The sequence below is a fragment of the Mirounga leonina genome, unplaced genomic scaffold (genome assembly GCF_011800145.1).
Source record: "Mirounga leonina isolate KUSES-001 unplaced genomic scaffold, KU_Mleo_1.0 Mir_82, whole genome shotgun sequence".
NCBI lineage: Eukaryota > Metazoa > Chordata > Mammalia > Carnivora > Phocidae > Mirounga > Mirounga leonina.
Genome location: NW_023270825.1, coordinates 59,174,034 through 59,188,199, shown reverse-complemented (window position 1 = coordinate 59,188,199; position 14,166 = coordinate 59,174,034). Strand labels below are relative to the sequence as shown.

General features: G+C 40.7%; 1 protein-coding gene across 3 annotated transcripts in view; it reads right to left on the bottom strand.

Moving 5' to 3' along the window:
* The window catches only part of SLC25A21 (solute carrier family 25 member 21), a 483,415-nt gene that overhangs the window by 4,129 nt on the left and 465,120 nt on the right, over positions 1–14,166 (bottom strand). For 2 of the 3 annotated variants that reach the window (XM_034992344.1, XM_034992346.1), the window contains exons 8-9: positions 3,831–4,012; positions 1,817–2,885 (exon numbers count right to left, since the gene is read on the bottom strand). In XM_034992344.1, coding sequence (XP_034848235.1) covers positions 2,747–2,885; positions 3,831–4,012 — 321 coding nt within the window. In that variant the 3' untranslated portion in view covers positions 1,817–2,746. Of the gene's footprint in view, positions 1–1,816; positions 2,886–3,830; positions 4,013–14,166 lie in introns of those variants that run through there. The other variant, XM_034992345.1, reaches the window with a different exon arrangement.

Below are 14,166 nucleotides of genomic sequence, written 5' to 3'. Positions count from 1 at the left end.
ATATTTTTCATATGTAGGCAAAGGATTTATCTTTTTCAGTCCATAATTAGCACTGTCCTAGTTGCATTCAAGAAAGAAAGCTTATCTAAGAGGGTGCTTGATAGATGAATCTGATTTTCTCTAATAGCCTTCAAACTGGATTGCAATGTGAAAAATAGCTTCAGAATATTTAAAATATGTGTATTACAAAATATAGCTAGCTTTCAACCTCCTTTTGCTTTTATTCCTTTTATTTGCCTCAGATATGAGTGGATTGCACTTGAAAATTTGGTGGTGGGGTTTGGGTATCACAGACCAGTATTTGTCTTGAAAGGTCAACATGACTATGATACAGAAAAACAAACACCAAGGTTGCAGAATACCTAGAAATCTGGAAAGGCCTCTGCATGTGTGTTCTACCTGATGCAATAAAATGGCACATATCCCATGCTCTTTAATGTAATCTATCTATCCTCTCATGTCTGTGTGAAAAATATTACAAAATCAAAATGTGGACAAATATCCTGAGCACAACCTCAAGAAAACTTGGCTGCATGAACAGAAGATTGACTTCTGACGAAAAGAAATATAACTTGATTTTGATCTTAGTTATTTTGTACACACTGCCATGTGTGTGTTTGTGTGTTTTAATCTACAGACCACACATGTTTGTGTAACCTTCTACCAAAGATAATTATCTGCCTGTAATTTTCATTTTTAACCCATGAAGATACTCTATTAGACCCCTCTGCTGCCATAACCCTCTTGGCACTCTGGCAAACAAAAAAAGACCCACTGACAGAGGGTTATTAATACCTATGTAATTGCAGTGTTTACTTTTATTAACTATTCTCAGCGTAAGACAAGAACATGCAGAATTGGTTTAGTTTTCAGCCTGGTGATATTTGGAGTTTAAACCACAGACTTCAAGAGCCTCCTTACACGGCAGGTGACTGGTTGTGAGCAAGAGAGAGCTGCCGAGGCTGTTATAAAAAGAAGATGGGATGGATGCTTCCTACAATGAAGGATGAAAATCCCAGATTTACCCTTTCTTTTTTTTTTTTAATTTTTATTTTTTTTTAAAAGATTTTATTTATTTATTTGAGAGAGAGAGCATGAGAGGGGGGAGGGTCAGAGGGAGAAGCAGACTCCCTGCCGAGCAGGGAGCCCGATGCGGGACTCGATCCCGGGACTCCAGGATCATGACCTGAGCCGAAGGCAGTCGCTTAACCAACTGAGCCACCCAGGCGCCCCAGATTTACCCTTTCTTTTACTTTTTTACTCTCTCTTTAAAAAAAAAAAAAAATCTTATCCTTAAGTCAAATGTCGTGCTTTTCTGTCCACCTTTCTTTCCTTTAAAGCTGCTGGGACTTGCATGTTTGCAGGACTTACATGCGAGTGGAGGCCAGGTCCCTGAAGCAGATTTCCAGTCATTCACAGTTTTGTTTAGCCTGGACAGTCCACTCACAACGCTTTTCATTGTATTTACCACCACAGCAACTCAGGACGCCTCATGCAAAAACATTTAAAAAGCCAACCAAACATTTGCAAGCCTCTAACAAAACTTGGGGTCAGATTATTTAAGAGTTTTGGATTAAGGTTCCAGTCAATTACTGTTTTAGGTAAACTCTCCCTGATCACCACTCTTTTCAGGCCCATCCCCTCCTGAGAAAGCTGGGTTAGGGTCATTCCTATGATTTTCTCTAATACTAGGTCTACCATCGGGGTTTTACTGTGTGGGGAAGGGAAAACACCACAAAGTCGCAGAGAGAGTTGCACAAAAGCACCAATATTCTTTGTCATTGCCTTTGTTTTTACACACGGGCCAATGACTAGCAGGAGGCAAGTCTCCATCTCCAATGTGAAGCAAATCCATGCTTAAATGCCTGGGAAGGTTGGGATAGATGGACCAAGAATTGCGGACGTGTTTTCTAAATACATGAGAGGGTGAGCTGTCCTCTACCTCAGGATGGTAGAAGTGCTGGCGCACTGAGCCTGAGGTTCGAGGACGGTGACTGTGCCCGTGTGTGAGTGTGGCAGGGCAGGAGGACCGTGGTGGTAAAAGGGAGGAAGGGAAGGGGAGAGGGGCGAGGGGCAGGGGAAGCTTCGGGAGAGGACACCGGGACACCAAAGTAGGTGAGCCTGGCTGTACTGAGACGCAGGGTTGCTTCTAATCCAAGACTGTTTGCCAAGGCGGTTGGGTCTGCAGCAGTTATGCTCTTATCTATTTACACAGAGGCAGCTGACTCTCCCTGTGGGAAGAGCAGCCGGTTTTCTGTGGGCTGGCGTCTGCAGGTAAGGCCCTGAGCCAGGAGCCTCCACCATCATGCTGACAGACGCCAGGAAGGTGAGCGCCAGACTGCCCCGCCGCCACTCCCTGGGTGCGACACTCACCACAGCCCCCCCGGGGACCGTGAGGACAAGAGGTTCTTGCGCTTCGTGGAGGCAAGTTACCCTTCCTTTTTGTTTTTGAAACGAAGTTGGGGCAGGAACAAGAATGAACTGGGGGGGCACCAGGAGAGTTTTATGCGCTCAGTGAAAATCCTCCCCCACAGCCTCCTTGCTCACTCAAACTCCCAACGGGCCGGGGAGCCTTTCCTATTGACTTAAGCTGGGCTTTGGCTTCAACCAGCCTCCAGCAAAGTCTCAAACAGTACCTTATAAACAAAGGTGGAAAACATTTCTAACAGATGTCTTCAGTGTCTTGCATACTCATAGACAACTTTATATCCTCACGGTGTCCATCTTTGACAGTGTGATCAACATATCATGTTGCTGATCGACACAGATATGAAAAAAAGAGACAGCAGAACAACAAAGAAGGAAGGATAGAAGTAATAAAGACATCATTACCTGGTCCAAGCCTCATAACCTTGGGAAGCAGGCCTTTGTACAAAGCTAAAATCCTATAATAGGAAGGGAAAGAGCAACATTTTAAATTCTGAATTCTGAAACTAATTCTGAATTTGAAAATAGAATGGACCAGCTTTATTGAGATGTTGACCCAGCATCTACAAGAAAATGTATTTGAAATCACACATATCCCAAACCAGGCAATATCTGGCTATATATTTTCTGCCGCAAACTGGACAAAGGGAAAGAGTTAATGAATTCTTTATTGCCCAAGCTATGCTGATCATGTCCAACCAGAAATATGACTTTCCTCAGCGAGATGGTTTTTGCTATGAACACAGGTCTTACTTTCAAGACAGCTATGTATATGGACAAAATGACTTTTGTAATTGAATTTAAAAGACCACAAACTCGGTCTTCACAAAAGGAAAGATGACATAGTGTAGGTCGAAATAATAAAATATTACTTGTTTACTTGAGAATAAGATCTGAGTGAGGCGGGATGGAGAGACAGATGTAACACTTAAAAAAAAAGACTAGCAGAAAAAAACATGTGCTTCAGATATTTGAAAGAAAGCTACTTTCACAGAACTCTCATGTTTAATTCTCCCAGGGGGCTAAAATGAGGTGACATTTTGATTAGATTTACAGTTAGAAGACAATCATTCTCCTGCCCACGTGTTAACAGGGTGTATTATAGCATATTATGCAAACTGACAAGAAAAAGGTTCATCTGAGGATTCTAAGATAAACATGCAGCAGGTTGTATGATGGTGGCCCAAGGTTCTGGATGGTGTAAGAACACATTGCCAACATTTCATCATTGTGTTATCTCACAAAGTTTGTCATTATTCTCTAGAGCTTTTCACACACACACACACACACACACACACACACCCAATTTAGGAGGGCTTAATGGCTCTCAGCAAAATGGAAGTACTACGATATACTTTTAACAGTACTTGAGTCCTGCACATTTATTAAAATAAGAATGTTACCCTTCTTCCTGGTAGACTGTTGCCATTGTTTTAAAACAGGTTCTGTACTTGATCTCTCCAGGAACTGGTTGAGGCCCTTGAATCCTACTTTTGGCAACATCAAAAGGGATGTTAATGACTGAGGCTATTGTGCCCGAGAGAAGACCAATCCCAAATTTTCTCAAAAACTCCAAGGTTGGATCCTAAAAGAAAAGAAGAATAAAATAACAGAAAGGGAAGCGGAAGCCCCTAAATTGGCTAAACACTATAAAGCAATATGTATTTAAGCAGAGCATTGCACTCCCCGGCACCCTCCTGTTATTCCAGCGGAACACATTAGGATTTCCTAGGCTGGAACTTGTTTTCTTGACAATCCCATTGGCTATGTTTTTACACATGGTCTAAATTGCTGAAGTACACATTTCCTCACACAGGATTTATAAACACAGTTCATAAAGAAAGACTGGTATGGCATATGGGGATGATTTGTATAATTGGGCTTCACAATGTACTTAGTATTACTGTATCAAAACAGGAGAAATCCAAGCACACTATTAGCTAATTGGCCAGAATATTTTACAAATGACAGCAACTTCCACCATGAAGCCTACTAAAATGCTCATTTGTGTGTGGACCCCCAAATGTTAAATTAAATCAAGGCTACTCTTGGTCTGCTGCTATTCCCCTCCAGGTTTTTTGCATTTATTTTCCCGTGTAGCTGATCCACTGTACTGAGAAGTGCTAGCTTCCTGTTATTAACAAACCAACTTGGGGAGTTTGCAAACCAGCCTGTGACATTCTGTGCATTATAAACAGTAGTAAGTTACTGGACTAATTGGCTGAAGAATTTACAACCTATTGTTCCTGAATCTTATTCTTCCTACATGGCAAAGGAAGAAAAGGAGAGAGAGAGACAGAGGCACAGAGAAAGAGGCAGTGGGGGGGGGGGGATGCGTATAGGGGAGGTGGAGGGGGAAGAGAGAGAGAGAAATATTTCTTTTTTCCATTTGAATTTAGGTCCTTCACTTTGGTCTGATTTGATTTTCCACCCCTCCCTGCTCTGCTTTCTGACATCAAAGTATTTAATTAGGTCTGATGTGGGAGTCACTTTCCTTCAGCCTATTTTTGTGCCCAGTGAGCTCACATTATGCTGTGTTATAATGAATTTGCTGGGAAGTTCTCATTATGTTTTCAGCCTCAGTTCTTGCCCTGAAGAGAGGTCATCCCACAAACCATAAGTTGCTGATGGAGACCACCCACCCCTCCCCCATCCCTCCCCTGCCCTTTCTTTTGGTCAATATTTCAGGAGGATCTTCACACGGGAACAATACAGGGTGGTGCCATGATACCATTTTACCCAGCAGGAGAACCTAAGTGGGGAGACATACTTGATTACAATAAAAATAAAAAATTTAAGAAATCATGTCTGAGCATTGCATGCTTCTAGCTTCTATGGAAGAAGAAAACTTCTGGAAGCTCTGAAATTTTCAACTGAACCAAGAGCCAGATACCATCACAGAAACCCCTATGTGGCTAAATATAAAAAGTGAAGGGTTCGGTAATAATTCTTGGATCTGGGCCATACAGGTGCCGGGTAGGTTTAAAGGGATTTAAAAACCAACAGGGTGTTTCAACAGGAAAAACAATGCAGTGATTGCAGTATGAGTGAGGTGTGTTTAAATAATTCCCCCGTCCCCCCATTTTTTCCCTCTTTTACAAGGAGAGAAAAATGCCTTTATGTTACCCTTCTCCATTATGGCCCAGAAGCAGAACCGGAGCTCAGGAGGATGGCGGGTTCAGAACTGGCTCTGGTTTGTCTGACCTTGCATGAGTCACCAAATCACACAGAGCCCAGTGTCCAGAAGGGATCCGTTTAACCAGCCTTACCTTTGTACTGCATTATTTTTCTGAGAAATAAAAACAAAAATAGCAGTGAAAGTACTATGTATGTTGTATAAGCCTGGCAGAAAATGGCTAGTATTATTATGTAGCCTGTCTTCTAAAGTCTCAAAGCATCCTGTAATAAGATTCTCTTATGGGATCCCTGTGACACAGCCAAGCCCTCCTTTTTGAATTGAGGACAAGGGTGAAAATGATGACTTGTATGTACATTGTCCTCTTGGGTTGTTCAGGGGAACCCATCAAGCATGCAGCCTCTCCCATCTCCTGGTGTGGTCACTGAGGCCTAGAGTTGGAGGAGGGGTTCCCTCCTGAGACATTCGATGAAGGTCACTGTGCTTGAGACACTGCTGGATACTAAAGCTCAAGGTCTTCAGCTCATCACAGTCTTCATCAGCACAAGTATGTACTGAGCCAGGGTCTCTATACACCTCCCAGACTAATAGTAAGGTCCCATAGCAGTTCCCCAAACCAGATGTGCATCACATTCACCTGAGAGCTTTACAAAGAATGGATGCCTGGGCCCCACCTCAGGTTTCCAGATCAAAATCCCATGGGAAAGGGCCTGAAAGTTATTTGAAAAGATCTGCAGGACTTCTGAAGCTGCCGGGTTGAGGACCCATGTCCAGGCATCAGTGATTCAGATGGTCAGTTGCTACCCTTCTGGGAATTCTAGGAAGGACAAAAGTCTTCTTGGGACAGCCAGGAGGTATTCCTCACTCTCTAGTCCCTGGGCTCCCAGCCAGTTTCTTCCTTGGAGCCCATGGTCTGCTCTATGCAGCAACCCCACCTGGGGTTGGGTGTGCCCTCTCAGCTTGCCTCTGTTTTTTTTTTTTTGCTACGTGTCATCAACCATTCTCAAAATGCAGCGTCTCACACACGTCTGCCCCACGTGCCCTCCTGGCTACTCCCACTGCTCTGGCTTTAGTTCAGGTTCCCAACACCTTACCAGGTCATGTTTGCTTTTTGCTCTCCATTGTCTTTTCACAGTGACACCAGCTCTCTTTTTGGAAAAACAGACCTGCCTGAGGTATCAAAGACCCTCAATCCTTCCCGGCTGCATGATGAGTAAAGCCAAAGCTCCTCACTTGGCCTTTGGTTTCCTTCCCACACATGTTTCCAACTTCTCTCTCTGGCCTCAAGTTCGATACCTCCACCCCACCCCTATATTATAGTCACACTTGTTAAAACATAATTATGCAAATTTAAACCAAGCACTTTTCTAAGTCTTTTCTTCAAACTACTTCCACAGCCTATAAAGTCCTTCTCCATTATAGTCACCTAACACGGTCCCACTCCTCCCTTAGGGGCCAGCTAAAAATCCCCCCTTGCCCAGGAGACTTCAATGGATCCCTGTTAAAATTAATTTCTCCCTCCTGTACTTTTGAACCTCTGTATGAACCACAATCATTGCCCTTGCCAAGGCTCACTTTGTGTTTGGTATATTTTCACATACATCTATTTTCCCTGCTGGATTGTGAGTTGGCATAGCATAGGAACATGTGTTACTCCTCTTTGTGTCATCTATTACACGGTGTACACAGTAGGTGCTAAATAAATGCCTGCTGATTGGTCTATCAATGTATTGATTTACTTTTGTAGAAACAGTGAGAATCAGGCTTTACCCTTAATCACTATTTCTCAAGACTCAGCATCTTTTAGCCTAGAAACAAACCCCTATTAGAACCTTACATTTCTATCTTTCTGCCAGGAGGCATTAACATGGGGACATGACAAGACATTGGACATTTGCAAAGTGGAGTATTTCAGGGCAAGTAAATTGAGACTCTCAGGTCACAGAGCCAGGCCTGGGCTTGCTAGATCCCATTGCTCAGTGACTCACAGAGAGAACCATGATATGGCAACCTGTGACCAGATTTTAGCAGAAGAATGTGATGGGAGTAGAGTAAGGTCTTGAACTATTACACTTAGGGCTCTTCTTTCTTATACTTCCTGATCTTTCCTTAGTAGGGAGAGGCAGCCACTTGCCTGAAGAATGAGAGTTTATTGTAACAAGACTATGAAGAGAGAAAAAGAGGTATTATTTAGTGTTTCTGGTTATCAAATTATGCCTTTTCATGTATTACATCAGCTAATCCTCACAAACTTTGATGCAAGAATATTATTATTATTCTTGTTTTAAAAATGAGTTAACTGAAAGGTTAAGTATAAGAAGGGACTTTTTGTTACATCCACGTGAACCCAAGACTGCCTTAGGGCATAGTTTTTCTACTGATATTCCTTGGTGTCAGTGGGTGGGCTGGTGGAAGAGGTGTCCCGGCACCTCCTGAAGTTGTAAGCAATGTTTCTGTGTATGTGTATATGGGCTTTTCTGTAGAGAGTGTCTATAGGTTTGATCAGGCTCATAAAAGCTTAAAAACAACTTCACAAAACTATTTCCCCTACCAATAAATTTACAAACAAGAGGGGAGTTCAGGGTTGAAAACACTGGGGCTGAAAAAAGAAAGTCCTAATTTTTACAGGGGTTATCAGGCAATTCAACTTCAAGAAAAGATTTCTGCACACATTCCTGCCCTGGCATTGGGTTCTCATACCTCAACCATTTCTATGAACTCAGTGGTTCTCAAAGTGTGGTGCTGGAACCACCATCATCAGTACCATGTGGCAACTTATTAGAAATACAAATTGGGGTTCTATCCCAGGCCTACTGATGGAGATGGAGCCCAGCAATCTGTTTAAACAGTCCTCCAAATTTAGTCTGATGGATACTAAAGTCTGAGAACCCCTGGTTAACAGGAAGATTATGGTTCATCTCTTTGTATCCTTGGGTTGGTTAAGCGGCACTGGGATGCTCTGGATATGCTGGGAGGGATTTTAAAGCTTTCTTTGGGGGCACCTGGGTGGCTCAGTCGTTAAGCGTCTGCCTTCGGCTCAGGTCATGGTCCCAGGGTCCTGGGATCGAGCCCCGCGTCGGGCTCCCTGCTTGGTGGGAAGCCTGCTTCTCCCTCTCCCACTCCCCCTGCTTGTGTTCCCTCTCTCACTGTGCCTCTCTCTGTCAAATAAATAAAAATAAAAAATAAAAAAGAAGTCTTTAATAAAGCTTTCTTTGGTGGAAACGGGGCTTTGTCTCTTTAAGGCTGCAGAACTAAAAGTGATGTTGTTAACTCTTATCAGCCTCTCCTACCCCTAGCCCAGTCCAGAGCAAGAATGCACACTTGTGAGGTTTTGGGTATGAGTGATACCTGTCACCTAATCTGAATGGGTCATTCTGTACCAGCTATCAGTGAATCACTCCAGCATTTCTGTCAATAATGATAACAACACATCACAATGAAATTAATAGCAAAAGAAATAGAAACAAAATAGTATATATTTTATAATATTTATATTATTTTTCATAACTTTCATTATGAGAAATAATGATACTATTAATAATACTTATTGCCAGACACCATCTTACATGCAAAAATATATACAGAACATGTATATTATATAAGAGCCCTATGGATTAGGTATGTAACACCATTTTACAGATAAGGACACATGACTGAGAAAGTTAAGTCAGTTAAGTCCAGGATCACACTGCTTATAAGAGGTGGAGCCTGGACTTGAACTCAGGTTCTTCTGATTTGCAACCATATGCTCATAACCGTTATATGATATTGTTTCTATCCATCATTCATTTTTATTTTTTTTATTTTTTTTAAAGATTATTTATTTATTTATTTATTTGACAGAGAGAGAGATAGCTAGAGCAGGAACACAAGCAGCGGGAGTGGGAGAGGGAGAGGCAGGCTTCCTGCTGAGCAGGGAGCCCGATGTGGGACTCGATCCCAGGACCCCAGGATCATGACCTGAGCCGAAGGCAGACGCTTAACGACTGAGCCACCCAGGCGCCCTCTATCCATCATTCATTTTTTGTTTATTCATTCAACAAACATTTATTGGATGTCTATAAATGCCTAGTCCTACACTGGGTGCTAGAGTTGAATGTGGAGGTAAATGATCCAGAGAGGGATTGGGGCGGGTGTATTATTAAGTATCACGGTACAATGTGATAAGTAATGAAGTGGGGGTGTGAACAAAATGCAAGGGAAACATGCAGTAGGGAGAAGGAAGTTACTCCTGGGCTTTCACTATCAAAGTCCTGTGATATAGTACCTAGCTTCTCTGCCTCTTAAAAACTTAGTCACTTCTTGATCTATGTGTCCAATACCCCAATTTCTTTAGGGAGGCCCCAAAACTGGTATCTTTCTTGCCAGTCTTGGAGTTCTGACAGGTCCAGTGCAATCTAGCTACCTGGGGGAGAAATGAGGTGTCATAGCCCTCTTGTTGCTCAGCAGAGAGGGAGCAGACAAAAATGGCAGCTGCCTGCTTCTCCCTGAGGAAACTACATACTATTAAACAACCAACTGAGGGGCACCTGTGTAGCTCAGTTGATTAAGCATCTGCCTTTGGCTCGGGCCATGATCTCAGGGTCCTGGGATCGAGCCCTGTGTTGTTGGGCTCCCTGCTCAGTGGGAAGTCTGCTTCTTCCTCTCCCTCTGCCCCTCCTCCTGCTTGTGCTCTCTCTCTCTCAAATAAATAAAATCTTTAAAAAAAGAAAAGAAATAAACAACTAATTGGTCAAAAGGAAATTAGAAAATACTTTCAGACAAATATAAATGAAAAGACAATATAGATTAAATGAAAATACAAAACCTATGGAATGCAGTAAAAGAAGTATTCAGAGGTAATTTTATAGTGATAAACACCTACATTAAAAAATATCTCAAATAAACAACCTAATTTTACAGCTTGAGGAGCTAGAAAAAAAGAAGTCAGTCCAAAATTAGCAGAAGGAAGGTACTAATAAAGATTAAAGCAGGGATAAATAGAGACTAGAAAAATTAAAAAAAAAATCAATGACATTGAGTTCATTTTTTTGAAAAGATAAAAATGACAAACCCTTAGCAAGACTAATTAAGATAAAAAGAGAGGACTCAAATACAACAGAAATGAAAGAAGAGACATTACAATTGACATCACAGAACTAAAAAGGAATGAGACTACTAAGAATAATTATATGTCAACAAACTGGACAACCTAGAAAAAATGGATTAATTCCTAGAAACATACAACCTACCAAGACTAAATCATGAAGAAATAGAAAGTTTGAATAAACTTATAACTAGTATGGAGATTTAATCAGCAATCAAGAACCTCACAACAAAGGAAAGCCCAGGACCAGATGGTTTCACATTGTTGCTATCAAATACATAAAGAATTAAAGAAGACACAAAAAATACAGATATCCCATGTTCATGGATTGAAATAATTAGTATTGTTAAAATTTCCATAATACCCAAAGCAATCTACAGATTCAATGCAATCCTTATAAAAATCCAATGGCATTCTTCATAGAAATAGAAAAAAATTCTACAATTCGTATGAAATCACAGAAGACTACAAATAGTCAAATCAATCCTGAGAAAGAAGAATAAAGCTGGAGGAATCACACTTCCTAATTCAAGGTATATCACAAAGCTCTAGTAATAAAAACAGTATGGGGCAGACATAAAGACAGACACAGACCAGTGGGACATAACAGTGAGCCCAGAAATAAATCCAAGCATATATGGCTGACTAATATTCAACAAGGGTGCCAAGCCAATCGGGAAAGAATAGTCTTTGATGGTGCTGGAGAAACTGAAAATCCACAGGCAGAGGAATGAAATTGAACCCATATATTATACCATACACAAAAATAAATTCAAAATGGATCAAAGACTTAAATTTGAGACCTGAAACCACAAAACTCCTAGAAGAAAACATATGAGAAAAGCTTCATGACATTGGTATTAGCAATGACTTGATACCAAAAGCACAGGCAACAAAACCAAAAATAGACAAATAGGATTATGTCAAACTAAAAAGCTTCTAAACAGCAAAGGAAACAAAAGAGTAAAAAGGCAACCTATGGAATGGGAGAAAATATTTGGAAACCATGTATCTGATAAGGAGTTCATATATAAAATATATAAGGAACTCCTACAACTCAATACCAAGAAAACTAATAACCTGATTAAAAAATGGGCAGGGGCACCTGGGTGGCTCAGTCAGTTAAGCGTCTGACTCTTGATTTGGCTCAGGTCATGATCTCAGGGTTGTGGGATAGAGCCCTGAGTCGGGTTCTTTGCTAGGCATGGAGCCTGCTTAAGATTCTCTCTCTCCTTCTCCTCTGTACCTCCCCCCACCACCCCCTGCACACACACTGTCTCTCTCAAAAATAAAATAAAATAAATTTAAAAAAAGAATGGGCAAAGGACTTGAATAGACATTCTTCCAAAGAAGACATACAAATGGCCAATAGGTATGCGAAGAAATGCTCAACGTCACTAATTATCTGGGAAATGTAGATCAAAACCACAATGAGACATCACTTCATATCTGTCAGAATGGCTATTATCAAAAAATAAAAGGCAACATGTGTTGGCAAGGATGGGGAGAAATTGGAATCCTCATACACTGTTAGAGGAGGTTTGAAATGGTGTAGCCTTTATGGAAAACAGTATAGAGTTCTTCCAAAATTAAAAATACACCTATGATATGTCCTAGCAATCTAACTTTTGGATATTTATCCAACGGAACTGAAATCAGGATGTCAAAGAGATATCACTGTTATGTTCATGGCAGCACAATTCACGATAACCAAGATTTGGAAACAACCTAAATGTCATTGACAGAAGAAGAGATAAAGCAAACGTGGCCTATGCATACAATGAAATATTCTTCGCCTTTACAAAGGACACTTTGCAGTATGTGACAACATGGATGAAAGTTGAGGACGCTATGTTAAGTGAAATGAGCCAGGTCACAGAAAGACAAATACTTCATGATTTCACTTATATGAGGTACCTAAAATAGTCAAATTCATAGAATTGAAGAGTGGAATGGTGGTTGCCAGGGGCTTGGGGGACGGGGAAATGGGGAGTTACTAATCAAGTTTCAGTTAAGCAAGATGAATAAGCTCTAGAGATCTGCTTTACAACATTGTACCTATAGTCAACAATAATGTATTGTGCACTTAAAAATTAGCTGAGGGTAGATCTTATGTTAAGTGTTCTTACCATAATAAAATAAAAATGAAAAAAATTTGAGGGAAAAATATGTCATTTAGCCTAAGTAAAATATTTGGATGGATCACACCTTAATTGTGTAAATGGATATTAATGTTGATAAAAAAATCTATCTTGTTATTAAAAATTTCCAACTTACTTCCATAATTTGTTCTAACTGTCATCAATCAGGAAAATTCCTGTGTTCCTAACCCACATTCCTCACACATAAGCCTAAACTATTTTACTCCAATTTTTTGCTCAATTGCAAGGGCAATCAACTGTCACCATTCTTGATGTAATTCATCATGATTTAAAAACCGTTATTGAACTAATCTTTTCTTCCTCATGCTTAAAAACACAGTTCCTTTAAAATATTTACTTATAAGTAGTATGTATTATTTCCCCATCCACAGATGAGTTTTACTCTTTTCCTCTAAATATTTTCCGATTTTTCTTATAAAATATGGTACTTTAAACTGAAGCTAAGTAGCCTGAAATGTTAATGTATATTACGTGCATTGACCTTATTCTGTGATAGCAATACAAAAGCCAATATTCATAGTTTTAAAAAATTATTTAATTCCCCTGCAAACATTTTTAAGGCTGATGTTAACATTTCATCTCACAAATGAGAAAACAGAGACAGAGAAAATGTATAACTTGCCAAAGAGACATGGCTAACTAGGTAAGAACCAGAATTTGGAATTAATACCAGATCTCTTACTAGAACTCTCTGGCTGTTTCCATCACACTGCGATCCTGTGTGAGTGCGGAGCTGCATAGATGTGTTTACCAGTCCCTCTTTAGGAAGATCAATGAGTTTCCCTGACAGGACATATTATTTATAGGCTCTCCACAGCTTAACGAGAAACACTAATAAGTGATCCCAAAACACTGGTGGCCATGATGTTCCACAACCTTTAAAAAGTCAACAGAAGGTACCAAGTCATCAGAAATGAGATCATATGACTCAAAATCAACATACTACATATTTGTAACTAATTTAACCATCACATGCAAACATTATATTCACAGCTAAAGATAGTACCAGTAATTTAAGGCAATGGCACTTAAGAAGTTAATATGCAGAGAGGCAAAATGTCTTGATCAAAAGAAGCATATGCCTCTCCTTTTACCTTCCCTGGCATGGGCTTTGATGTCTTGCTTAGTGACTGGCCAGCTGGCTGCTAGCTTGATAAATAGAGAACCTTTGCACATCTCACAGGCCTTTGTGATTAGGGTCTGGCATCCTTAAGGAGACATTCCACAGAGAGACATGCCAGAAGGAGGGGGTAAGGAAGATGGGGGAAGGAAGATTTGCTAGCTAGTGAGGACTAGGGGTGGTGAGGGAGACTGGCCAGGAAGCGTGTTGCTCCCCACAAAGCAACGTTGAGCAG